Source organism: Protopterus annectens, chromosome 3.part0, assembly GCF_019279795.1.
Source record: "Protopterus annectens isolate FY-2018-M chromosome 3.part0, PAN1.0, whole genome shotgun sequence".
NCBI lineage: Eukaryota > Metazoa > Chordata > Ceratodontiformes > Protopteridae > Protopterus > Protopterus annectens.
The window spans coordinates 852,701,283-852,728,460 of record NC_056731.1 but is presented as its reverse complement, the minus strand read 5'-3'; the positions used below and the strand labels follow the sequence as shown (position 1 = coordinate 852,728,460).

At 43.5% G+C, this 27,178-nt stretch overlaps 1 protein-coding gene across 1 annotated transcript in view; it reads right to left on the bottom strand.

The window, feature by feature from the left end:
* Positions 1-2,657: 2,657 nt before the first annotated feature.
* The window catches only part of PHLPP1 (PH domain and leucine rich repeat protein phosphatase 1), a 1,852,281-nt gene continuing 1,827,760 nt past the window's right edge, over positions 2,658-27,178 (bottom strand). Inside the window, 1 exon segment of the mRNA XM_044065187.1 lies at positions 2,658-4,587. Coding sequence (XP_043921122.1) covers positions 3,421-4,587 — 1,167 coding nt within the window. The 3' untranslated portion in view covers positions 2,658-3,420.

The following is a 27,178-nucleotide window of genomic DNA, read 5'->3' as shown; positions in this document are numbered from 1 at the left end:
CTGAAAACAGTCATTACTCTTCATTCCCTGCCTGCAACAGGAGTTTCGATGGTGGGCAAAGGCTTGTCACCAGAACAAGGGACAGCCATTCACATTACCTCCAGCCAGGCAGACACTAACAATGGATGCATCAGATTATGCCTGGGGAGCCCACATGGCAGGAAGAGGTATTCAGGGCACATGGTCCTCAAACCAAATGCATCTTCATATCAATCAAAAAGTGAGGTTAGCTTTTCAAAATGCCCTGACAGCCTTCAAGGACCTACTTCATCCGGGACAACTACTGATAAAAACAGACAACACCACAGTCATGTGCTATATAAACAAGCAGGGGGGGAACACATTCTTACCCCCTTTGCAGACTAGCCATGACCTTGTGGGACACAGCTTTGACTTACCAAGTACATCGGCAGGCACAATTCCTGCCAGAAAAGGAAAATACTCTGGCAGACGAACTAAGCAGAAACCTCATGGATCCCCACGAGTGGAAGCTGGATCCACAAGTCTTCAGCATGATAACAAGGAAATGGGGATGCCTGGACATAGATCTATTTGCTTCCCCTCTCAATTACCAACTAAAAAGATTCTGCACAAGGACTTATCACAGACAAGCATGGAAAGTGGACGCCCTATCTTTCAGCTGGAAAAACCTATAAGTATATGCCTTTCCTCCACTGCCTCTCCTCCCCAAGGTACTCCTAAAGGTCAGACAGGAGAAGCCAAAGATGATACTGATTGCCCCACACTGGCCACGCCAGTACTGGTATCCAATACTAACGAACTTATCTCTATACCTGGCTTGGACCTTACCTCAAATACCTCGACTACTGTCCCAGCAAAACAATCAGATCATGCACAGTCAACTCAGGACATTAAACTTGGCAGCATGGCGGACAATGTAGTCCTATAAAAAACACCTCTCAGTAAAGCTGTGATGGATGTCATTCTGGAAGCCAGAAGGCCTAGTACTAGAAAGTCTTATGCTGGAAAATGGAAGAGATTCTGTGCCTGGAACCAGGTACAAGGAACTGATACAGTGGTACCAAATATTCCTCAGATTTTGCAATACTTAACTGAGATGCTGGACAAAGGCCTATTTTTTTCATCAATTAAAATTCATGCCTCTGCCATTTCGGCTCATTACAATACAGAGCCACCACTTTTTTCTCACCCTTTATTAAGGCAGTACCTCAGAGGGGCCAAATATTTAATGCCCCCAAGAAAACTACCAATACCTGCATGGGACCTCAACTATGTCTTGGGAAAAGCTCACCCTGCCTCCTATTGAGCCAGCTGCTATAGCTGATATGAAGTTTTTATCTTGGAAAACAGCTCTGCTCTTAGCAATTACTTCTGCAATACGAGTTTCAGAGCTACAGACGCTCATGGCTGTGGAACCTTTCATCATTTCTCATCCAGACAGAGTAACACTGAGGACAAACCTAACATTTATGCCTAAAGTAGTGTCCAGTGTGGCTCTTAATCACGCCAACCATTTGCCAACCTTTTACCCAAATCCACAGAACAAGGGGGAGATAATTCTGCATTCTTTGGACGTACACAGACAGCTTAGATTCTATTTGGACAGAACCAAAGTTTTCAGAAGACAGAGCAATTACTAGTGGCATATGCTGCAGGATCACAAGGAAAGCCTATCTCAAAGCAGACTATTTCTAAGTGGTTAGGCCACTACATTCATTTCTGTTACTTACACCATGGCAAGCCAGTGCCTAAGGGCATTAGGCCGCATTCCACCACAGCTGCAGCCACCTCAGCAGCCTTTCTCGGGGGAGTACCAACCAGAGACATTTTAGAGGTGGCTACTTGGAGTTCAGTGCACACCTTTACAAAGCATTATCATCTGCCACTCTACTCTAGATCCAGGGCAGGCTTTGCCAATGCAGTTCTGCAGGGCCTCTTAGCTGCTCCTACTGCTGTCTAGTTCCAGCCTCCCAACCATAGCTTTGGGACTCTACCCAAATGTAATGACTGCAACAGTGAAACACAAAGGACATAGTACAGTTGTGTACACCTACCATAAATGCAGATGTTCCAGTGTACTCACTGTTGCAGTCCAGGTTACCCTCCCGCCTTTCCCCCTTTTTTCTTTTGGATCTTATCCTTCCTTCTCTGATTTATACTACCTATGTGGTGTATTTGCTTATGGACGAAGGTAAAATTTATATTGATGTATTTCTGAATATATATATATAAAGTTTGGCTACCCTTTTTGGGGGCACCTGACATCTGGGGCAAGAAAACCTGAAGAAAATGGCATCGGCTGCTTCTTTTATACCCCTGACGACCTGACGTCAAGGAAGGGGCAACAGCAGCCGACGCAGGATCCAAGACTTTGGAATTCAGGCCGGCTGAGGGCAACCTGCCAGCAGGATTACCCAAATGTAATGACTGCAACAGTGACTACACTTGAACATCTACATTTATGGCAAGTGTACACAACTGTACTTTTTCAGTTAAACATTCACAGAGCGCAGTTATATAAAGCTTTCACATTTACCAACACAACTGCATTAAATGAGGTCCACACTTTCCAACACTTTTATATTTTAGGTTGCCTTTAAGAATAAGTATACTAGTATAACGGTTTAACATAATTGTTGAATTTAAATTAAAAGGAAATAAGCACAATGCTACCCTTTACTTAAAATGTAGATTTATTTTAGGAAATAGGTATCATCTCTGTGATTTCCTGAATATATTTCTTCTGTGTATATCTTGTCTGAAAGAGTGCCATACAGCCATGCTGGTGATCATCAGCAATAATGAAATAAACTTTAAATGGGGAAAAAAAACACATTCCCACTAACCAAACAGGCTGTCATAAGAAATATTAACTGTACACAGCCATCAAAGTGATTCAGTCCCATCACAGATAATTTATTTTACAGCACTGAAAATAAGTTGATTTTTTAGTTACTGTTCAGATCTGTTCTAAACAATGTTTTAGGTATCACTATACAAACAAAACTATATTTACAGCATTCCTCCCCCCAATCATCTGTTCTCTCAGAGAAAATTAGTTAGTTTCTGTGACTACGTCACATGAAAAGATTAAGCAACTCCTAGGAGTTAGTCTTTAAGTGTCTACGACTTTCAAGCCAAAAAGCCATGATTTACAACTCTAATAATCATTTAACATTATTTACTGTTCTGAATTACATAAATGTTGAACTTTAAAAAATATTACATCATTACTTGTTTAATATATTAAACATTTTTACATACATGATATGCTATGGAAATAAGTGTTATTTTGTTACTCAAATTTTATTTGCAAATTATTAGAAGCGATTTTTTAAAAAATGGCTGTGAGTGGAAAGGGAGTATTCAAAGTAGTAGTGTATAACTTGACTGTACAAGAATATATGGCTCCTACACTGTCAAATACTGCAGATACTGTCATAGTGATGTATCATAGCAGTCTGGTAACTGGTCTGCTTGGTACTGATGCTTCTGCTGCTGTTGCTGCTCTTGATGTTGTTTCATTATTTCTTTCACTTCTTCTTCAAGTTCTGGAGGAATGATTAGCTGGTCATCGGGATCTGGCTGTGCAGGAGCAGCAAAATAACCACCTGCCTTTTTGAGTGGAGCATCAGTAGCCACTTCAATAAGATTGTGGCTTTTTTCTGCAGGAGCAACAGAACCATTACCTCGTCTTTTACCAAGAGTTCCAATAGTAGCATAGTCAATTTTCTTCTGAATGTTTCCATTGCAGTCACTGTCGCACTGTACTTTGATCAGCAAAGTCTTGTCCATGCTGTCTTCCTCATTTGCACTGATGACAATGCCTTCATCACATGCCTCAGGCGGGACATCCTGGGGTGACTTTTCTTTTGTTTTACTGCAGTGAATATCAACTTCAACCTCAACCCTACTTCCATTTATGAAAACTCCTTCAATGGGCTCTTCATCTTCACTGTCTAAGCCATTGTCTGAAAATGCACTGGAAAATGTGGCACTTGACAGCTGCCTCTGAAAGGAATTGGACAAAGAGACAGGATGGAGCATGCATCTTTGTTCAGTGGGAAAAGCTGAGTTGCTTTCATTCATATTTACTTGAAGAGGTTCATCAGAAGCAGTTGAACCTACTTCACTGCTCATCTCTGATGTAGAAATCTCACTGCTGATCTCTGAAGCCATGCCACTACTAGAAGATGGCATTCCTAAAGTGTCTACAGGCCTGTCCTTTATCGCAACATTTACAGATGATGGAAAGATCCCTGGGCTGGGAGGTGGAACTCCATTCATTTCACAGCAACAACAGAAACAGCCTTCAGTAACATTCAGCTGGACGACCACAACACTGATGCTATCATTACAGCCATAGCTCTGAGCAAGGGTACAGAGTTTCTTGGCAGCTGCAAGGGCATCTGGAACATTTCTGATAGCTTCAATGGCTTCTTCATAGCTGATGCTGTCCCATAATCCCTTGCTGCCCAAAATGAAAAATTCATCTTGTGGTGTCAAAGTAAGTGACTGAACAAACGGCCTGGGTATCACACTAGGATGAAGAAAAGTGTATCCAAGTATTCTTGTACAATCGGTCACTCCATTCACCTTCCCATCCTGCAAAATTAAAAAAAAAATACATAATGATAAAAGATTTGCTATCATACAGGTAACATAAACAGACTTACAAATACACTTAATTAAGAACATTTTTTTAGGAGAGCTAAATCTTCAATTTCAAGTCTGAGAAGGTAACAGTCACAGCAGCCCTGCACTACTAGAATGGAACTAAGGTAATTAAACAACTGAATGTGTAGCTTTGCTGGAGGTACTTGCCATAATCAGCAATGACGGAATTACTGAATTATCCTTGTCTTCATAGTTATCACACTGGTCTAACAGTAATCTTCAAGAGGTCAGTTCTGGATCATGTCCCCACACCCAAGCAATAGATAGTAATCTTCACAGAACATGTGCTGGATCATTTCATAGTTATCAAGCAGCTTCACCAGACTCTATCATCTTCAGATCTTACACCCAAACTCCAGATAAAATTAACAAGAAAACTGTCAAAGTATGACAAATGAACCCTGAAGCCTATGATCCATTAAAGTATCAATGCATAAAATAAAATGCTACCGATCTTAGTGAGCCATGGCAAACACTTGGTATAACCGTTACCATACATTATGTTGCCTTAACAGCATTTTATTTCTTCCATATAACTCATTTTTATATCTGTAACAGTCTACAAACTGTCAGCAAAGTCTTAATCACGGATCAGAAGTAAACATACACAATTCAACAGAGTACCACAATTACCAATGCAAAAAAAAAAAATCAATAAGAAAGGAAAATAAATGGTGGGGATTAAAGGATAACAGTAAAGCTGTGAAGATATGAATGTGATCAACTACTGTTATGGTGAATACCTCAAACAAGTATAAATTATCATCATAGTTTCCACTGCTTTAATGATTTCTTTTTCCAAATTCCATTTCCCACATATCCTGCTGAACACCAGCTGTATGCCCACGATTGCTGCCCATTCATTCTGTAATTACACTAGCTGCTTAGTGATTGAGACTATGGTACTGATCAGAGATGTCATTTAAACAGCCAAAAGTGGGAGGAGTCCCATGCTGCTTAATGACGAAACATACATACATACATAACACAGGCAATAATAGGATCATAGGAAGTTACTAGGCTATTGACCCTGCCGCCCTTATAAGCCTTGCCAAGAGTTTAGCCCATATATAGACAAATAAGCACCCAATGCCCCTGTCCAGCAGGGATTTCCCATCCAGTTATCCAGGTTGGTTTAAAAAGGGGTAAAGAGGTACTCTGCTTGACGTGGAGAGAGAGTCTATTCCACAGATGGGGGAGTCTCTGGGACACAACTCTGTCCCACCAACAAGTCATATTGATGGTTATTTATGTGGAGCTTGACTTGCGGATATGCAGCAGTTCCATCAAGGTGGGGTCCGAGATCGCCTTGTATGCCAGACAGAGGTCACCTCTGAGGAGTCTGTACGAAACAGAGTAGAGGGATAGAGTTTTTAGCCTATCTGTGTATGGTAGATTTTTGAGGCCCTGGATTCTCGTGGTGAGGAACCTCTGTGGTCTCTCCAGCTGCTGCATGTGCTTTGCGAGGTACATGTAGAATGGGGTGTTGTACTCAATAATGGGCCTTATAAGGGGAAGAATATAGGGATGTTATGACCTCCTTGTCCCTGGATGAGATACCCTTACTTATGAGGTGGGGCCATGTAGAAAGCTTTCCATACAATGGAAGCAACATGGTGGTCAAAAGTCAGGTTGCTATCAAACTGGGTGCCAAAATCCCTCACAATTGACTGCGTGCTTAAGACATTATTAATGTGATAACTTGTGGGGACGTCACTCTCCCCAAAGGGGATGATGATGTATTTGTTTGTATTCAGCATGAGGCCATGTTTCTGACACCAGTCATTTGTTTGGGTGAGACCCTCTTGGAGCCCTTCTAGCCTCCCAATATAACAAAAAGTACAGTTTTGTACCTACCATAAATGTAGATGTTCGAGGATTCCCTTGCTGCAGTCCTGACAATTGGGTATAGTCCGCGTCCCAGTCGGCCCGAATACCAGAGTATAAGGCTGACGTCGGTCATGGCGCCTTAAACTGACGTCAGTACGTCAGGGTACTAATGCGCATGACCGACGCCATTTCCTCAGTCTTTTCTTGCCCCAGATGTCAGAAGACCCAAAAAGACAAGTCCCAAAAACAACCTGCACCAAAAAACATGTACAATATATACAGTAATATATACAAAAAATATAAGCATGTAAACTCACCTACACAACCACCCTGAAACACAGAGGGGAAGGAGGGAGGGTAAATTGGACTGCAGCAAGGGAATCCTCGAACATCTACATTTATGGTAGGTACAAAACTGTACTATGTTCTTCGCCTTCCCTTGCTGCAGTCCTGACAATTGGGTAGAATCCCAAAGCAGAGGTAAGGGAGGCTGGCAAATTATAAAGTAGCAGGAGCTGACAACATGCCTTGTAAAACAGCTGTGGCAAAACCAGCTCTAGTCTTAGAGTATATAGGCAGGTGATAATGCCTAGAGAAAGTATGCACTGAACTCCAAGTAGCTGCTTCCAGAATATCCTTAGTTGCCACCCCTTAGAAATGCTGTTGAAGTGGCAGTAGCCCTAGTGGAATGAGGCCTAATCCCAGCTGGAACCTCTTTGCCATGATGGGAATAACAAAATGCAATGCAAAAGCCAATCCACCTAGAAATAGTTTGTTTTGACACAGGCTTGCCCTGTGAACTTAAAGCAAAAGAAACAAGTAACTGCTGAGACTGCCTAAAATCTTTAGTCCTGCTCAAATAATAACGCAATTGCCTGTGTACATCCAAAGTGTGCAAAATCTTTTCCCCTTTATTTTGAGGATCTGCAAAAAACGTAGGCAAATGAATAGTTTGGTTTAAAGCCACACTAGAAACCACCTTAGGCATAAAGGAAGGATTAGTACGTAATGATACCCTGTCCTTATGGAAAATCAAAAGGGCTCTACTGCCATAAGGGCCTGCAACTCAGACACCCTTCTTGCAGAAGTAATAGCCAACAGAAAAGCAGTCTTCCATGACAAATATTTCAATTCAGCAGTAGCTGCAGGCTCAAAAGGTTGTAGAGTAAGTTTTTCCAACACAAAATTGAGATCCCAAGCAGGAGTAGGAGCTCTACGTGGGGGTCTTATATTCTTTGCCCCTCTAAGAAACTGTTTGAACAAAGGATGCGAAAACAAAGGTGGGTCACAATCATAGTGAGCTGAAATTGCTGCAGCATGAATCTTTATGGAAGAGAAAGACAAACCTTTGTCCAATAATTCAGTAAGATATTGAAGAGCCACACTCAAATTAGGCTCTGAAATCTCCAAATTCTTTGCTGTACTCCAAAATAAAAATCTCTTCCATTTTTCTGCGTACACTCTCCTAGTACTAGGCCTTCTAGCTTCCATAATCACATTTAAAACTTGTTGAGGAAGCTGAGACCTACCATGCTTCAACACAGAATATGCCAAGCTGTGAGATGAAGAGATTGAAGCTTGACATTGAGCAGATGACCGTCCTTCTGAGATAACAGATGAGGAATCAGAGGTAAAGGCCATGGAGGCTTCTTTACAAGACTCCTTAGAAGTGGGTACCAGTGTTGCCGAGGCCAATCTGGAGCTATCAAAATCATCCTTGGCCTGTCCTGTCTGACCTTTAGTAATACCTTTGGAAGAAGAGGTAGAGGTGGAAAGGCATAGACATGAAGGTTTTTCCAACTGAAAGACAGAGCATCCACTTTCCAAGCTGTGTGATGAAACCCCTTTGTGCAATACTTTGGCAGCTGGTGGTTTAGTGGAGAAGCGAACAGATCTATGTCTGGTGTTCCCCATGACACTGTCAATTTCTGAAATACATGAAGATCCAGTTTCCACTCGTGGGGATCCATGATTTGTCTGCTTAATACATCTGCTAGGGAGTTCTGTGCTCCTGGCAGAAACCTTGCCTGAAGAGTCAGTTGCAGGCTTAACGCAGTCTCCCATAAAATCATTGCTTGCCTGCATAGAGGATAAGAATGTGTTCCCCCTTGCTTGTTGATGTACCACATGACAGTTGTGTTGTCTGTCAGAATCAACACCTGCCCTGGAAGAAGTAACTCCTTGAACGCCATCAATGCAAACTGGACTGCTAACATCTCCTTCATGTTGATATGTAGATGCTGTAGTCTGGCAGGCCACTTGTCTTGTATCCACTTTCCATTTAGATGAGCTCCCAAGCAGTGTCCGAGGCATCTGTCGTTAAAATCTGACTCGCCTCTGGCCGGGTCACAGAGAGTCCCTTGTTTAGGTGACATTCCTGAGCCCACCACAAGAATTCCTTTTGAAGGCAAGGTATTATTTGAATGACAGTGTCCAAATCTTGGCAGTGCTGTGTCCATACATTTTGAGATACCATTGCAGCTTCCTCATATGCAGTTTGGCATTGGGAAGCACCAGAATACAAGATGCCATGAACCCTAATGCTTGAAGGACTGTCCTTGCAGTCAGCACGGACTGATGAGATAGTTGATGGAAGTAAAGTGACAGACTCTTTTGTTTGTCCGGGGTTAAAAAGGCCATCTGGGCTGCTGTATTCAGTCTCACACCCAGAAAGCACATGTCTTGAGAGGGTACTAGACTGGACTTTATTTCGCTCACAGAATACCCTAGGCATCTTAGCACTGCTATGACATATTCCAGATGCTGTAGAAGGTGTTCCTTTTCTTCAGCCAGAATCAGGCAGTCGCCCAAGTAAGGATAAATTTGAATGCCTTGAAGCCTGAAGTAAGCTATCACTGGAGCCAGAACCTTTGTGAATACTCTGGGCAGTAGATAAGCCAAAGGGCAATGCAGAGAACTGATAATGAAAATCTCCAGTTCGAAACCGCAGATACCTTCTGCAACTTAGCCTTATGGGCACATGAAGGTAAGCTTCCTTGAGATCCAAAGTTACCATCCAGTGATCCTTGCCCAGCAGAGGTAACAGTTGCTGTAACGTCAACATCTTGAACTTGGGAATGTCCAGATAAGTGTTGAGGATAGATAAATCCAAAATTGGTCTCCACGTGTTCCCCTTCTTTGGTACTAGGAACAGGCGAGAATAAAATCCAAGCCCCTTTCTGACACAGGGACTGGCTGAATAGCCCCTATCTGGAGTAACTGAGAAACTTGCTTGTGAGCCTCTTTTCTTTGTGGAGGAGGAACATCTGGCATGCCTTTGAAAGGGAGCATTGTGTGGAAATAAAATCTGTACCCGTGATGAATGATATCCAGCACCCATCTGTCTTGAGTGATTAAATCCCAATTTTCTTTGAAAAGAGACAATCTTCCTCCCAAAGGAGCTGCCAGACGAGAGTCCACTGGCAGCTGAAAAGGCAGGTCATTGGTTCTGCTTACGAAAGGACTGACCCCTGCCCTCACCAGAAGTCTGAGCAAGTGAACTGTCTGATCTAGGCCTAAACGAACCTTGAGCCCTGCCCCTACCACGTCTAGACCTACCCCTAGACTGGGAACCATAAGCAGGATATGTCCACCCCTTAGCAGGCCAATTTCTACTAAACTGGAGGCTGCACCTGCAAAAATCTTTAACAGTCTGCATAGACTTAGCTTTGTCCTCCATTTTCTTTAAAACTGCTTCCACAGGCGGTCCAAACAACACATCAGACTGTAAAGGAGCATCCAAAATCCTGGTCTTAACATGCTCAGCTAAATTCTGATCCTTCAACCATGCATGTCTGCGAAGAACAGAACTAGTAGCAGCCACCCTCGAGGAGGCCTGAACAGCATCAAAACCACACTGCAAAGAATGCTTACCCACTTGTTCAGACACATGAACCAAATCCAGCAATTCTTTACACTCAATACCTTCCGCCAAAGCATCCACCTTAGATTTCAATTGTGAAAGGAGATAATTCTGATATTTCAGCATATGAAATTGACAATTCAACGCCTCATGGCTAGAGTGGAAGAAGTATATACTTTCTTACCCCACCTATCCAAAGCCCTTGCCTCTTTATCAGAGGGTACAGGATTTTTAACCACAGAAGCTTTAACACCTTTAGGCCCCTGAGAAACAGTTTCTGGGTCCGCCCTGGGACTCTTAAACAAATACTTATGAGCTTCGGGCACCCTATAATACCTATCAGGCTTAACAGGAGCAGGAGGCAAGGAATCAGGGTTCAGAGAAGCCTCTGCGAAAACATCCTCCACCACATTCAACACAGGAGGAATAGCTAAGGGCCTATGCTGGGGCAAAAACAAGAATTCCCTAAGCCTTTTTCTGGAGTCAGAGTAAACTTGGCCTTCCCATTTAAAGTGCTCCCTCATGGAGTGAAGAGTCTCTGAAAATGAAAAATCCTCAGGAGGAGAAGCTGAAGGAGTGGAATCATCCACATCAGAATCAGAATAAGTAGGAAACTCTGGCAAGTCTTCCACAGAAGACTCTGAAGCCTGTGAACACTGTTCAAAACTATCAAACTCCTGTTCCACCCTAGGCCTCTTATCAGGTGGGGGCATAGAACCTCTAATCAGAGTAATCAAATCTTCTGCCATTTTAAGCATATGTTTCTTAGGCACAGAGCCCGAAATGCTAGGAGAAACCCCTACAGAAGCTGAACTTGGCCTTCCTCTAAAAGAAGCTTTGGCAACAGAAGGAGAGGCCCTAACTACCTTGGGAAGAGAGGGAAGAACAGTTACCTGAGAAGCCTCCTCAGCCTGGCCTACCTCCTGAGAGGGCACATCCTGTAACAGTAAAGTATCTGCCTGAGACTCCATAGAGACTCCTGGCAAAACCTCTGGCTCCCCTGAGCCTTCTAAAGGACCGACGTCCGGGACTGCCGGTTCCTCACCCCTAGACTTCACTGTTTTGTCCTTGCGCTTCTTAGATGAAGGAGGCGGCGGAGCATCCGACGGCATAGTATAATTGCAACGCTTCCCAAACACTAACCTAGCACAATCAAGCCTCCTCTTAATAGTGCGCTTGTTAAATCTAGCACAAGAGCGGCAACCAACAACGCCGTGCTCAGGCCCTAAACAAGGTATACACAATGTATGATAATCCCTATGCGGTATCTGCTTCCCACAAGAAATACAGTTATTCACTTTTTCTGACATCCGGTTAAATACTGAGGCAAGAAAAACCAAAATGTTCCCCAACGGGGTTACTTAGCCAACTCTGTATTCGGTCTGAAACTCCGGTTTCGGAAAATCTCAGAACGCCAACCTGCACTCGCAAAATTGCTTCTGCATCGGACCATGCGGCAAAAAAGACTGAGGAAATGACGTCGGTCATGCGCATTAGTACCCTGACGTACTGACGTCAGTTTAAGGCGCCATGACCGACGTCAGCCTTATACTCTGGTATTCGGGCCGACTGGGACGCGGACTATACCCAATTGTCAGGACTGCAGCAAGGGAAGACGAAGAACATCAGTTGTTCCCATGGTAAGTGTCCAGACTGTTCTTAAAAAATCTAAATTATTGCTTGTTTTAATGTAATTTAGTGGTGTATTCCATACATCAGCTGCTCTCTCACAGAACAAATTTGTACACTTCTCATTCCTAGAATCTTCTACATAGGTTGTCTGATGATTCTCTACTACTATTTGATAACCCCAAATGTTCCCAAAGGTAGTTGGCTCCAAGTGCCCTATATACCTGAACACAGTCTCCTCTTAAATATCTATATGAGACACTCTACAAGTTCAGATATTTTAGTCTTCCAAAGTAACTTAAACTTTCACATCCATGGATGCCCTTGGTGTATTGCCTTTGTAATCTTTCCAATTTATTCATACCTGTTGTCCTATAAGGTTTCTATATTGCTACTCCATGCTCAAGTTTGGGTCTAATGTAATTGTGATGTCCCTTCTGATTGCTGCTCTGTACTGTAGCTGCAACCAAAGCTGAAATAATTTCCTCTTCAGTCAGGTTGGCATGCACTAGTCCTTTGGATTTGCACATCTTAGCCAACTGATTCACTGCCAGCTTGCCATAATTCTCTGCTGACTGGCATCTTTGTCTGCATTTCCTGACTAAACTAAACTAACAAAAATAACAAAACTGTTGTGAAAAATGAAACTCTGTATGTTTACCTTGTGGCTGCTGAGGGTGCACACACCTTTAGTGACAACTGCTTACAGGCTACAGAAGTTCAATTAATATCCCACTACTGCCACCAATATGTAACGTCCCTCCTCTGGGCCAGTAATCAAAGAGCCTCGATCTTCACCGCTGACATCTGTGGGGAATGTTCACTTTTCAGATGCAGCTCTCTGCACCAAGCACAATTTCCCTTAACAGCACACTCCAGCCCTGCAGCTGGATTTCCCTCTCCAGGCCCCTAAGACGACTCCCCACTGACACAGCTATAGGTTTAAGTCAATTCCAATAACAGAGTGCTGAGTGCCAGCGACTTTGAACAGGGACACAGAGTACTGATTTCACAGGCAGGGTGGTTAAGGACTTGGCTTGGAACACCCAGCTAAGGACTTAACTCTATAGCTATGTCAGTGGGGAGTCTTATATGGGGCCTGGAGAGGGAACCCAGCCCCAGGACTGGAGTGTGCTCCCTGAGTGCTCTTAAGAGAAACTGTGCATGGTGCAGACAGCTGCATCTGAAAATACTGCGTGTATGTATTTTTGTTCTAAGTGAATGTTCCCCACCAATGTCAGTGGTGGGGATTGAGGCTCCCTGATTACTGACCCAGAGGAGGGATGTCACAGTAACAAACAATGACCATGATTTTAGATTTCCTAGACTTTATAAATCTTTTTATACAACCTACAGTTCTATACCTATCACTAACCATCTGGTTGATATGATTAGAAAAACTCAAAGCTGATCTACCCATATATCCAGGTCCTTAAATGAATCTACAGATGGTTGCCTTTCTGGGACTCCCACTACTCAAACAGTAAATCCATTATATAAAATAAAAAATGGTTTACTAGACATTTTTTTCTGGATTACTGCAGTGTGAAGGTGTCATTATGTGACTGGTGATGGAAGAAATGGAATGTACAGTCAAAACTGAGCATTATGAGTAAGAAGCGAGTCAGACTGACATGCTGCTTTATGACCACTGAACAGAAAACTAAGAAAAGGGACATGGCTGAAAGTGATACAATTGTTTACAGCACATCTGAAAAAAGAAATTATGTACTCACCATAATGTTCCATCTGAGTAGTTCTACTTCATTTGTCTTTAACCTGTGGGTACCGGATCTGAGCCGGCAAATTCACTAGCATCTTGCTCTGAGATCCAAGCTCCTCCCCTTACTCATAATACACTTCCACTACATTCCAACCCCCAGATCGAGTTTACTGATCCTTCTAAAGACAACCCGGCCTGAAGAATACTTTAAAACCTACAACTACAGCCAACAGGATGATCGTATTATAAGGTCAGTGGGAAGGAGGAAGGGACGGTTGAATACAAATGAAGTAGAACTACTCAGATGGAACGTTACGGTGAGTACATAACTTCTTTATCTGAAGTAGTTTACTTCATTTGGTCTTTAACCTGTGGGACAGAGTCCCCAGCTACTAAACTCCTGGGTGGCCCTCATGGAAGGATATTCCGGAGCACTGCTGAACCAAAGGATGCTCTCCTTCTAGAAGTCAAATCCAATTTGTAGTGAGAAATAAAAGTATGAGATGAGGACCAAGTAGCTGCAGAGCAAATATCATCCAATGAGACTCTAGACCAAAAGGCTGCAGAAGTAGCCATGGACCTAGTGGAATGAGCTTTCACCTGACCCAGAGGGGAGACACCTTTATCCTTATAGACCTGAAGGATGCACAAGGAAATCCACCTAGTAATAGTGACTTTGGAGATAGGTTTACCCAAAAAAGGTTTTGAGGAGGACACAAACAATTGATCGGATTTACAGAAGTTTTTGGTCCTGTGTAAATAAAATTGTAACTGTCTATGAGCATCCAACAAGTGGAGTCTGTATTTCATTTTGTTAGCAAAGTTTGGGAAGAAAATAGGTAAATTAATGGTTGGACTGATGTTAATTTGTGATGCAACCTTAGGAAGAAAGGACGGATTGGTCTGAATGGAAACCCTATCTTTATGGAAAATCATATATGGAACTTTGATGGACAAAGCTTGCAGTTCTGAAACCCTTTTAGCAGAGGTGATAGCTACCAGGAATGCTGTAGGTGATAGCTACCAGGAATGCTGTTTTCCAAGATAAGAACTTAAGATCTGTGGTTGCAGCAGGTTCAAAAGGGGGAGCGACCAAAGCTTGAAGAACAATAGTAAGGCCCCATGGAGGAACAGGATCCTTGAGCGGGGGACGTAACAGAAAAGTACCTTTGATAAAGGCTTTACAGAATCTGGAAGAGGCCAGGGAGACAGAATTCTCACCCACGTGAAAATGAGAGATGGCAGCCAATTGAACTTTGATAGTAGAAGAGCTTGCTCCTTGTTGAAAAATATTGGCTAGGAAATCAAGAATGGCAGAAACAGGAGCCGTGAAAGGGTCTAAACTCCTTTGAAAAGCCCAAAAGGAAAAAGTTTCCATTTGCTGCGGTAAATCTCCCTGGTTAAATACTTATGAGCTGCCACTAGAATAGACCTAACTGAAGAGGATAATCCAGGAGTACTAGTGATCATGGGAACTGGAGCAGCCAAGCCGTGAGCTTCAAACTGTCCAGGTTCGGATGAGGAACCCCCGATGGGTGTGAAATCAGATCCTGAATGGGATCCAAGGCGGAGCCAGAAGATGAGACCAAAGGAAGGGAAACCATACCTGGCGAGGCCAAAATGGGGCAATGATTACTTTGCTCCCCAGTTGACAAGCTTTCTGTAGAAACCTCGGAATAAGACGTACTGGAGGGTAAGCATACAGAAGATCGGGAGGCCAAGCACGGACTAGAGCATCTCTGCGGGACTCCCCCGGCAGGGGTGGGGTCAGAGCGAAAAACTCGCTGCACTTCGCGTTGGAAGGAGATGCGAAGAGATTGCAGCAAGGCTGACCCCACTCCAGAAAGATCTGCTCCGCTACTGAATGATTCAGAGACCAGTCGTAAGGCATCAGAATAGTCACTTAACCTGTCTGCTAGAATGTTAGACCTTCCTGGAATGTGCTTTGTTATGAGAAAGCGACCGGTGGAAATTGCCCATTCCCCCACTCTCATGGCCTCGCAACAAAGGGGCTAAGATCTGGTCCTTCCCAGTTTGTTGACATACCAGACTCTTGTCTGAATTGCAATGGTTCCCAGAGTAAGAAAGCCATGAAGGGCCTCCAACACCAAAATGACCACCCTCATCTCTAGAATGTTCATGTGCAAGCTGGTCTCGACAGGGGACCAAAGGCCTTGGACTGTCCTGCCCAAACAATGCCACCCCCACCAGAGTTGGGAGGCATCCGTAGTCACTGTGGCTTGGACAGGGGACGGAACAAAAGGTCGTTCCTCCAGGTTTTCCGGAGAGCACATCCACCACAGAAGGGATGACAGACTCAACTGAGGTGTATTGGATACGATAATGGAAGTTCCAACAGGGACCATTGTACTGGTAGTGTCCACCGTAGTACTCTCATATGTAACCGGGCACAAGGAAGAAGCATTATGGTCTCTGCCATTGAACCTAAGGCCCTCAACACTGATTCTGCCGAGGGAAGATGAGAATGGTAGATCAGGGAGACATGCATCCTCGGGTTTTGTACTCTCTCCGTGGTCAGGAAGATTTTGCATTGTAAGGTGTCTATCCTTGCCCCAATGTAGTCTATTCACCTGGACAGGATTTAGAAGTGATTTGGATACACTGATTGTAATCCCCAATTGCAGAGCAAGCTTTAAGAAAGAATTCCTGATTTGAGAAAGGAGACGCCTGGTGGGAGCAGCAAGGAGCCAATCATCCAGGTACGGAGAGACCCGAATCCCCTGAAGCCTCAGGTGAGCCGCTATTACTGCCATCACTTTGGTCTCATCACAGCCCCCAGGGTGGTTCACCAAAGGGTAGGGCTCGAAATTGGTAATGACTGACTCCTATCCGGAAGCGGAGAAACCTCTTGGATCTTCTGTGCATCTTTATGTGATAGTAGGCATCCTGGAGGTCTAACGAGCACATCTTTGGCAACTGACAGGCTCAGGGTAGATAGGTCCAAAATGGGCTTTAAGTCCCCCGTTAACTTTGGCACCAAAAAGAACCTGGAGTAGAAGCCTGATCTGGACTGATCTGGGGGGACGGGTTTGATGTTTTCCTAGCATCTTGGAGATTTACTGTGCTGCTGCCTCCTTGCGTGGGTGGTACGTCCGGGTAGGTGTTTGGGAGGAACCACAAATGGGACAGAGTATCCTCTGGATACGATCTGAAGCACCCAGTGGTCTGATGTTACACACTCCCATGCCGCCAGGTGCAAGGACAATCATCCCCAGACTACCTCGAGAGTAGAGCAGTCGGGCAATCCCTCTGGGTTGCTGTCCGGACCTGCCTGAGAAAGGTTCTAGAGACCCAAATTTCTCGGACCCCCTATGCCTCTGGGCTGGCATCTATCCTGTCCCCCTCTGGGGGAAGAAGAGTCCCGAGTGTCCCGGGAATACTGTGACTTCTGGAAACACAACTTCTTTTGCCCTCTCTGATTCCGGGAAAAGGATCTTTGAGGGTTTGAGAAACTGATTCCGACAGTAGACAGTGTCTTCCCATCCCTTCTCACTCTGGACTAAAGTCACTTTCACGGTCTTGCCAAAAAGAGTACAGCCGTCATAAGGGGCTTTCTCAAAAGACACCTTGAAAGGTTCCGAAAACTGACAGTCTGAGCCAGGCATTGCGCTTCATGGTCACCCTAGCCGCTCCTTCAATAGCATGAGAGAGGAGTCGCATGGACATATTGGAGACTGTTTTCAAAGTGGCCATCCTCACAGTGAATGAGTCCCTGTCCTCCTGCGACACAGACTTAGGGGGAGACTTGGCCAGCTCCTTGACCAGGTCACTCTGGAGTCTCGTGATGTGGGCCAGGTAGTTCAGCATCCTGATGGAAACAGTTGCTGACGCATAAACCTGCTTCCCTACGTGGTCCATCATCCGCGACTCTCGGTCAGGGGGATGAACAGAGGAACTCTCTTGGGTTAGTTCCTTTTTTGTGGCTGCTGCTACCACCATAGTATCTATGGGTGAGCCCTTGTTCCACGCTGGTCTATCTGATGGTGGACTCGAGATCTTACCAGGACGTTTAGGAATTGGTTCCATGGTGCCCAGCTCCTTACAGGCTTGGGAGGTGACCAGGTCCACCAGGGGATCAGCGGTAGAGGACACCCAGGAAGTAGATGGGCCTGTGCCGAAAGCCTCCAGGAACACAGATTCTTCAGAAGGTGGTTTGGGGGCAAACCAACCTCCCCACTGGCATATGATTTCCATGATGTCTCCGAAGGAGACATCCTCAGGAGGTGACCTGGGGGAATCTTCCTCATCATCCAAATCTTTGTCCTCGTTCAGGGACTCGGGGGAGTCCAAGTGCCTCCTCTTACATGTATGCTTGCGAGGCAAGTCTCCGGTGCGGCTCTCCGGGGGGAACTCGCAAGCCACTTGTTCCTCAGGGGGAACCGACTGGGGCTCCTCGAGCATGGGCTGATCCTCTGGTAAAATGATGGGATGTGTAGACAGAGCCGTGGGGGTCAGGGTAGAATCTGAGGAAATAGTCATGGGTCTTGATCCAGTGGAGAGAACCCTTTCTGCCACGTCGAACACCAAAGGAAAATGAGTATGGAAGCTGCTCTCCCCGGATCCGATGCGAGAATTGGAGCCAGGACCAAAGTGGACAGAGCTCCAAGGGAGGGGACACTGAAGCTCCGGCGCAGAGAGCTACTCTGATCCGAACTGGTCGGATCCGACACGCTCTAGGCAGCTGTCGACATCGAGGAGACAGGTACCATCGGTGCTGACCCCCTGACTAATGCCATCCTCGGATCAGAGTACTCTGAAACTGGTGGACAGACCTGAGGAGGAGAAATTGGTGTGAAAAAAAGAAGCGAGCTTCCCCCCTCCAGAGGGAGAGGAGGCTGGCAAGACCCCCATCTGGATCTGAGTACGAATTAACCTCCTCATCATTTTATCCATGTCAACTTCCGATAAGCTACATGTGGATCCCGACGAGGCCACGGACTCTGACCTGGCGGGTCGAGGAACAGAGGCCCTAGATGGAGGACACGTCTCCTCCGACTCTGGGGAAAATCTCAGAGATCGGAGCCAAAGGGAGTCATGGATCCTAGCCTGATTTTTGGCGGGAGTAGAAGGAAGGTCCAGAGACCTTTTGTGTTTCTCTAGTTTGGAAGAGTGCTTGTCTTTGTGCTCTCTCTCCTTCTCTCTGCCCCTTTTCCACTCCACTTTTACAGGCTTAGAAACGGGAGGTTGAGTCCCAGCCTGGGAGGGAGGAGAACCAAGTGCAAGAGAGGAAGGAGAGGCGGTTACAGCTGCCGCTGTGACCAAAGCAGTGGACGAGGCAGCCACCTCAGAAGTGGGTAGAAGGCCTTTTAAGGCCAACTTAGCCTTCCTATCCTTTATAGTGCACGAGTTTTAACCCGCGCAGATAGTACAATCTGTACTCAAGTGGGCAACGCCCATGTGGCCATCTGCAGGAAACAATTTATGGCCACACTCAGTGCACCTTTTAAAGACAGGCTTGAAGTCAGCCATGTCTGTACACGAAAAACACACTAGAGAAGGAAAAGGAGAAGAAATAATTACCTACTTCAGACTCACAAACCACTCACCTCACACTCAAGGTACACACAGCACAAAAACTACAGGAAACTTTCTAATACACGATGCACCAGCGAGGGGAGGAGGAGAGGGAACCTACAGTGAAAATTTTTAGAAAAAACGTTTAAAAAGCAAAAACCCAGTCACTAACTCAGAGCTTAGGAGATCAAGATGCTTCAGGCAAGCCGCGGCAAATAAGATCTGGGGGATGGAAGTTAGTGGAGGTGTGTTATGGGTAAGGGGAGGAGCTTGTAGCAGATGTTAGTGAAATTGCTGGTTCGGATCCGATATGGATCCGGTACCCACAGATTGAAGACCAAATGAAGTAAACTACTTCAGATCATCTACTTTTAGTTGTTGTGGAAGATTAAGAGTTCCTGCATTACCAAGTGGTTATAAGGCCCATTAACTGTCAAGCAATACAGATACGAGATGAATCAGTACAGAAGGGCAAAATTAAGTAACTGGAATAGAGAATAAAGAAGTTAAAACCTCAATCTTTGTGGATTTTTATAAGGTGATGGACAGACTTGTACTATGTGGGGAAATAAAAGATGTGGACATGAGTGGCTTTGCAAAAGACTATTTATGAGGTTGCAGCAGTGAAGCACTTCACAAATACCAGAGTTGGAAAGAAAATATGGGACACCTAGGGCAATTTTATTGGAGACTCCAGTAGGTTAAGAAAAGAAGCAGGTGTTCTGGTAGTAGTGGCTGATTCATATGCAAGTACTAGACTTGCTGCACATGTGGACCATTTTAAGGAAGCTAATTTCTCTTACTGAGAATAGAACCCCATACCTCTTGTTTGTGAGGTAAACACCTTAACCAATGCATAAAACCTCACAAAATGGTAGAATACTGGTAGTGGCTGGGTGACTCATTTGTATTCAGCATGGTTACTGACTTGTGGAAGCAACAGAGGAAAGTAAAAGGATAAAGTTAACCTGGCATTTTCTGGACTGGCGGGGGTGTTGATTTTTGAGAATCCAGGTGAAGCGACTGTCAAGATATAAAACTACCATTCAGGATAACATAACTAAAAGGCAAACCGAGGAGACTGGGCTGGCAAGCTGAGAAACACTTATTCTGCTGAAAAGACAGACGATGAATGGGAAGGGAATCCATATGAGTGAAATGAGATGTATTTTTACTACTGTAATTCCTAGAAACAGGTAGCTTGAACTTGGATGGACCAGCTTGAACTTGCTCAACTATTTATTTATTTTTATTTTACATTTGTTGAACGGGAAAGTCCGACTGGATATATGCCCATTTTCAGCGGAGGCCCGGGGAGAAAAAGCTCCATATATTCAGACATATGAGAGTTACATACTATAAAAGTACAATCTAGCACATCAGATGAAAAAAGAAACAGTATAATTATAGTAAAGACACAGTTCAACAGGAGAAATGACCTGTATGCCAGAGTATAATATCACAAGAAAGGCTCCATATATTCAGACAAGCAAAATTTCACATAATATAAGAGTATAATGTAGCATTTCAGAGGGAAAAAAAAAACACAGAGTATTTATAGCAAAGACACAGTCTGACAGGTAATGACATATGTCAGAGTATAATAACAATATAAGGTGCAAGACATTTGCCTAGTAGTATTAATTTCTCACAGAGAAAAGAGTAAACATCATACTAAATTTCAGTTTGTTAGTATATTTACACTGCACACTTTGGCGAAGACTACATTTTCACCAAGGCACTGGATAAGTGGCTATTTCTCATATTTAAATGGACAGTACTAGAAAAGTGCAAGAGAAAGACAGCAACTATGTGGATACAAAGATGGATGCGTTAATATGAATAAATATCTAATTCTGAACTGTTTGCTGAAGTGGTGTTACAGTGATGTTTGACAGTGCTCACTCCAACAGCCGCCATAATTTTGATTCATTATAACGTGTGTATTTGTAACACCAAAGCATTCAGTTTATGCTTACTGAATGACTAAGGTGAAAATAATTCTCAAGTAAGGTCATCCCCCTTCTCTCAATTTTGCATTTATTTTCTATCAGATTTGTGCCACTGTGTCTACTGATACATTCAGTCTTTAGCTACCTTTTTATGTACTACATTACTGACAGAAGGGCAATTCTAGTCTATCTACGACAAACTTTGCCTTTTGTGGCAGCAGAGGCACCTCAGACTCTACTGCTTATTAACTAACCCCCCTTTGGTTTACTCTACACTTGGAAAGAGCAACAGCGGGTGCGCCTACTACCTTCTTTACTTCACTCCACCCTTGGCAAAAGCAAGGACAATTCAGTTATTTTTTTATGTTTTTAAACTCTGCCTGCGATGGCAGCAAAGGCACTTCTGTATTGTCTAAGCCACTATATATTAAGTTATTAATATCACCTTAATTTTTCAAAAAATGAAAGATTAAACAAAAAAGGCATAAAAGTTGCCTTTGTTGTCTTTAAAAGCATTCTATGTCTAACCTTAACTCAAAATGGCACAACTAGGAACTTTTAATCAAGTACACTTATCTGCCTATATCCTGTGACTGCCACTCTAGTATTGACCACCCCATGCATCCACTTTGCAGCTGAAATACAGTGCTTCTTACATTACGAAGAGTTTCTCTAGGGAATATAACTTTTTCTACTAAAAAACAGCTTCTTATGAATGGAACACATCCGTATGCACATTGAAGAATATACAAGCATTTCACACCAGAACACTACTGACATGTGGGAATGAATTTAAATTATCTGATCAAAAAAATTATTCACAAAAAAAGGAAGGAACTTTTAATCTATGCCGTGAGGAACACTTTAGGGGGCCTGTGAACTGTACCAATAGAAATTAATGATATTCAAAAAGCTGAATATCAGTCAGTATTACACAGACATTACAGTACATGTAATAAAGACACTGAATTACTCTTATAGGTTCATAGGTAGGTCCTAGGCTATCGGCCCTAGGGCCTATACAAGCCCAGCCAAAAAGGTACCCTGGCTTTTGCCACCCAAGAAAATTATTTTCCTGTGCCACTGTCGAGCAGAGCCACAGAAGTGATCTCCGGTGAATTTCCTATTTCCCATCCAATCATCAAGATTTTTCTTGAAGAGTGCTAATGAGGAGCTTTGTTTGATATAGATAGGTAGTTTATTCCAGAGTATGGGAAGTCTCTGGGACTGGAATCTTATCCCTCCGGCATGTTCTGTTTATTGTGGTGACAAGGTTTATGTCCCTAGAGCATATAGCTCGGAGGGATTGGGATTTCTTTACGTGGAGAATGTCCAACAGCTCTGGGTTTGACATAGCTTTGTATGTTAGGCAGAGCTCACCTCTGAGTAGGCGATATGCGACGGAGTAAAGCTGGAGTTTTTTTTATGACAGTCTGCGTAAGGCATCTGCTTGAGGCAGGTAATCCTCTTTGTGAGGTATTTCTGTGGCCTTTCTAGTTGTTGTAGATGTCTTGTGAGGTACATACCAAAAGGGGCGTTGTACCCTATAATGGGTCTAATGAGTGATGAGTACAGGGGAACAATGACCTCTTTTTCTGGATGAGAAACCTTTTGTGATGAGGTGTGTCATGTAGAAGGATATCCTGACTACTGTGGCGATGTGATTATCAAAGGAGAGACTACTGTCTACCTATGTCCCAAGGTCTCTTATCACACTTTCGGTGTTAAGTATACTACAGCCTATGTTGCAGTTCATGGGTACAGAGTTTTTACCAAAGGGGATGACAATGCACTTTTTGGTATTAAGCTTGAGGGCATGGCTTTGACACCAGGCATCTGTCTCAGTGAGGCCCTTTTGTAAGATGTCCACATCGTTAGGAGTTTCGATTATGCGAACTTCTTTAGCCAAAGACCTTCTGTGTCAGCCTGTACTTTAGAGAAGTAAATACCAAACAGGAGAGGACCCAAGACTGAACCCTGTGGTACTCCACTTGTCACTGGTCTGACGTTGGATTTGGAGTCTGCTACTTTCACAGTGTGGGTTCTGTCAGTGAGCCAGGTGGCAACCCATCTTGTGACATAGGGATTTATACCTAGTTTAGTGAGTTTATCTATATTTCCAGAGTGGGGGATGGTGTCGAAAGCCTTGGCAAGATGTAGATAGGCTGTGTGAACCACTTTACCCTCGTCTACAGCTTTGGTGACTGCTTCAAAGAAGTCTATCAGGTTTAGGAGACATGATCCGCCTTTTACAAACCCGAACTGGGTGGGGTCCAGAGTTTGGAGATTACCAATGTCTTTGTTTATAAGTTCCATGATGATACGTTCCATGGCCTTGCAGACCAGGCTCGTCAGACCCCTAATGGGGCGGTAGTTCCTGGGGTCTGTGGTGGCTCCCCTTTGTGGAATGGGATAACCGTCGCTGTGCGCCTTTCAGTGGGCACAAAGCCGGAGGTGAGGCTATGATTGAACACGGTACTTAGGTGGGGTGCCAGTTCATTCTGTAGTTTGCGTAGAACGCAGCCTGGGATGTTGTCTGGTCTCACGGATGCTGTGTTCTTGACTTTGGAGAGTGCGTTTTTTACCTGTGCAGCCGTGATTACAGGAACTTTGCATTACAGGAACTTTGCATTCTTCCGGTATAGAGATGGGCCCTTTAAGGTGTGAGAGGGGGGTAAAGTTAGCACTGAACCTATCTGCCAGGATGTTGGCAATATCAGTTGGGTCTGTACCTTCAGTGCCATTGTGCTGTAACTCAGAGCAGATCTGAGTGTTGCCACTGAGATTCTTGACATAGCTATAGAATGCTCTGTGGTTGTCTTTCGAATCAGTGGCGATTTTGTTTTCGTAACTAGGATCGCAGCTTCTTACTGAGGCTGACCAGGGAGCTCCTCCACTCATGGGATTTTACTCATTTGCAACAGTTTCTTCCTTCTGTTGTACAGTTTGTTTATGGCAGGGGACCACCAGATTGGCTTTCTTTTTTGGGAGGACAGTGTCTTGGTTCTGTTTGGGATAGCACGATCCATGCACTCGTGTAAGTGCTTATAAAGTGCAATTGTGTAGGATTCAGTAGCTGTAACTGTATTGTCCATCTGCATGGGCATCATGAAGTTCACCACTATTGTCTTATGCATGAAATTGGCTTTGGAAATTTTTTTTACTGTGGTTTCCTTAATGGGGGGTGAGGGCAGGATGCGGATATCTAGGGTGATTAGCTTATGGTCAGATCGGACCAATGAGGCGTTGACTTCAGGTGTGGAACACCAGTCACTCATGTTGGTAATGACTAGATCTAGGACATTGTTGCCCGTGGTGGGGGTGTGAATAAGTTGATCCAGGGCATTGGAGTTTATGAATTCAAAAATTCCTCCAGCCTACACTGTCCCCTCAGAATTATATATTTTTTTATTTTTTTAAGAAAAAAAAAACAAGAAGTTATGTACTCACCATAACGTTCCATGTTTGTTGTCCATCTCATTCTTACTTGGATGGGTTCGGAGCCAATGCTCAGCTCTGACTCGGCTGAATACACAAGCTGGAAGTCTCAAACTTGGCTCGTGGTAGGTAGGTTACCCATGATGCAGTGGTGCAAATATCCAGACCTTGTTTCCTGCTAACATACTAGTTATATATATATATATATATATATATATATATATATATATATATATATATATATATATATATAAAAGGATCTCTGTTATATGATAGAGACCTCATTTGACTGAGACCATAAAACTGAAATTTCAAAAGACTGAAAAGTCACCTCACTGTAACCCATAAGATTGAAACCCATAATACTGAATATTTTAACATACTAAATTTTAAACTGGACCATATAAAACCAGACTAGGTGAGGGGCTATGCCCCCCACACACACCCTAACTATATATACCAACTCAAGGAGCGTACTACAGTAGAAAAAAGGGCATAGTAGTGGCAGCATTTAGACTATTGTAAGGTACGTGAAAGGTATATGCCCTTTCCCCACTGTAGTGCAACCCTGGAGTTAGTATATATAGTTAGGGGTGTGTGGGGGGGCACAGCCCCCCACCTAGTCTGGTTTTATATGGTCCAGTTTAAAATTTAGTATGTTGAAATTCAGTATTATGGGTTTCAAACAAGTGACTTTTCAGTCTTTTGAAATTTCTGTCTTATGGTTTCAGTCGAATGAGGTTTCTATCATATGATAGGGATATATATCCGATGGGTCGGAGCCAAGAACAATTTAGCTAGCGCCAGTGACTTCAAGAGTCTGTGCACCACCCACTCCACATCATCAGACAGGCTCCTAGTGGACCTGGAGGATAGAGAAGGTGAACGAGATCTCTCCAAAATGGGAGATCTCAAGGTAGGGGAGACCAGTGGAATGTCAATGGATTGGCTCAGAGACACGGTATCTTGCAGCTCCAAAGACCATGGGGCCGAAGAACCAGGCTTGTCAATAATGATTACCTCCATTGATTCCGAGCCCTGTGGAGCCGAGGAGGAAGATGGCTTATAAAGTTTTGACAATTTTTCTGGATTCTCAGACTGAGCCGAAGAGACAGGAGATGGCCTTTTGGATGGTTTGTCCCACTTGGGAGAAGCAGCGGATGAAGAAAAAGAAGCACTCTGCACAGCTTCCTCAAAAGTTGGCTTTAAGAGTCCCTTAACAATCAATTTATTTCTCCTCTCCTGTTACACACATGCACTAAAGGAGTGGCAGAAAGTGCAATTCTCCTGTAGATGTATGGTCCCTAGACAATATACATAAATGACATGCCCGTCTGTAATTGACATTTTCTGGGTACATTTCTGACCTTTTTTAAAGCCCGAAGGTTTATGCTCTTTCTCCCTAGTGTCTTTAGACATGATAGATGAAAGAAGTTCCCAAAAGGATTACAAATAGCAAATAACACAGTACATTTAGATGTACAACGCACACTAATCTAACAAACACTGCACATCTAAGAAAAATTAAAGATATATATGGAAACTAACTTGGTCTGACTAAAAGCGAGCACTAGGACCTCTAACTTAAATGGACCTAGATATCAAAAGATAGAACACACTAACAATAACACTATAAGCCCTCTAACTAAAATGGGCAATTAGCTCTCTAATTTAAATGAGCTAAAATACAAACTAGCTAACTATGAGTGTAGACAAAAACAACACACAACACTATAGGTATTCTAATAAGGCACCACTACAATAATTAACTATGATACACAAAAGTATGCCTGCGAAAAATGACGGCCAAACAACAGCACACAACAGCAAAAAGGAGATAAATTAAGCTATGGGCTAAATCTAACTATCAAAGCACACAAAAACACTACCAATGTATGAATCCTAAAGGTTTAAGCTAGTAAAGAGTAAAAAGACAAAAAACTTTGCTACGGCCAAGAAGAACACATCCAACTTTAAAGCAGCAAATGAACAGGAGAGTTGCACCACTGCATCATGGGATACCTATCTGCCATAAGCCAAGTTTGAAACTTCCAGCTGTGTATTCGGCTGAGTCGGAGTCGAGGATCGGCTCCGAACCCATCCAAGTAAGAATGAAGGCGAGATAGGACAACATTTAACATCAATGAATTTAGCTGAAGTCTATATGGCATTAGATTGTCTTACTGGAGGAAAAGCAGAAGCTACGGATAGGCTAATGACAGACTTTCAGTGCAAATTACAACTGGGTAACCCACTTCTGAATTTCTTTAAAGCAAGCATGGATATTAGTGATGTCCCTGCTGAATCTACTAGGGAAAACATTGTTGCGCTGCTAAAAACTAACAAGGATGTTACTAATCCATTTAATTGCAGACCAGTTTCACTTCTGCAGACAGACCTCAACATTTAAGACAAAAATGATAGCAAATAGACTTTAAAAATGTATTCCTAAAATGGTAAGTAATACTCATTTAGGATACAATAAAGGACATCCACAGCATTCTACCATAATTACTGTTTTTATTTTAAATATGTTTATCAGGATACTAC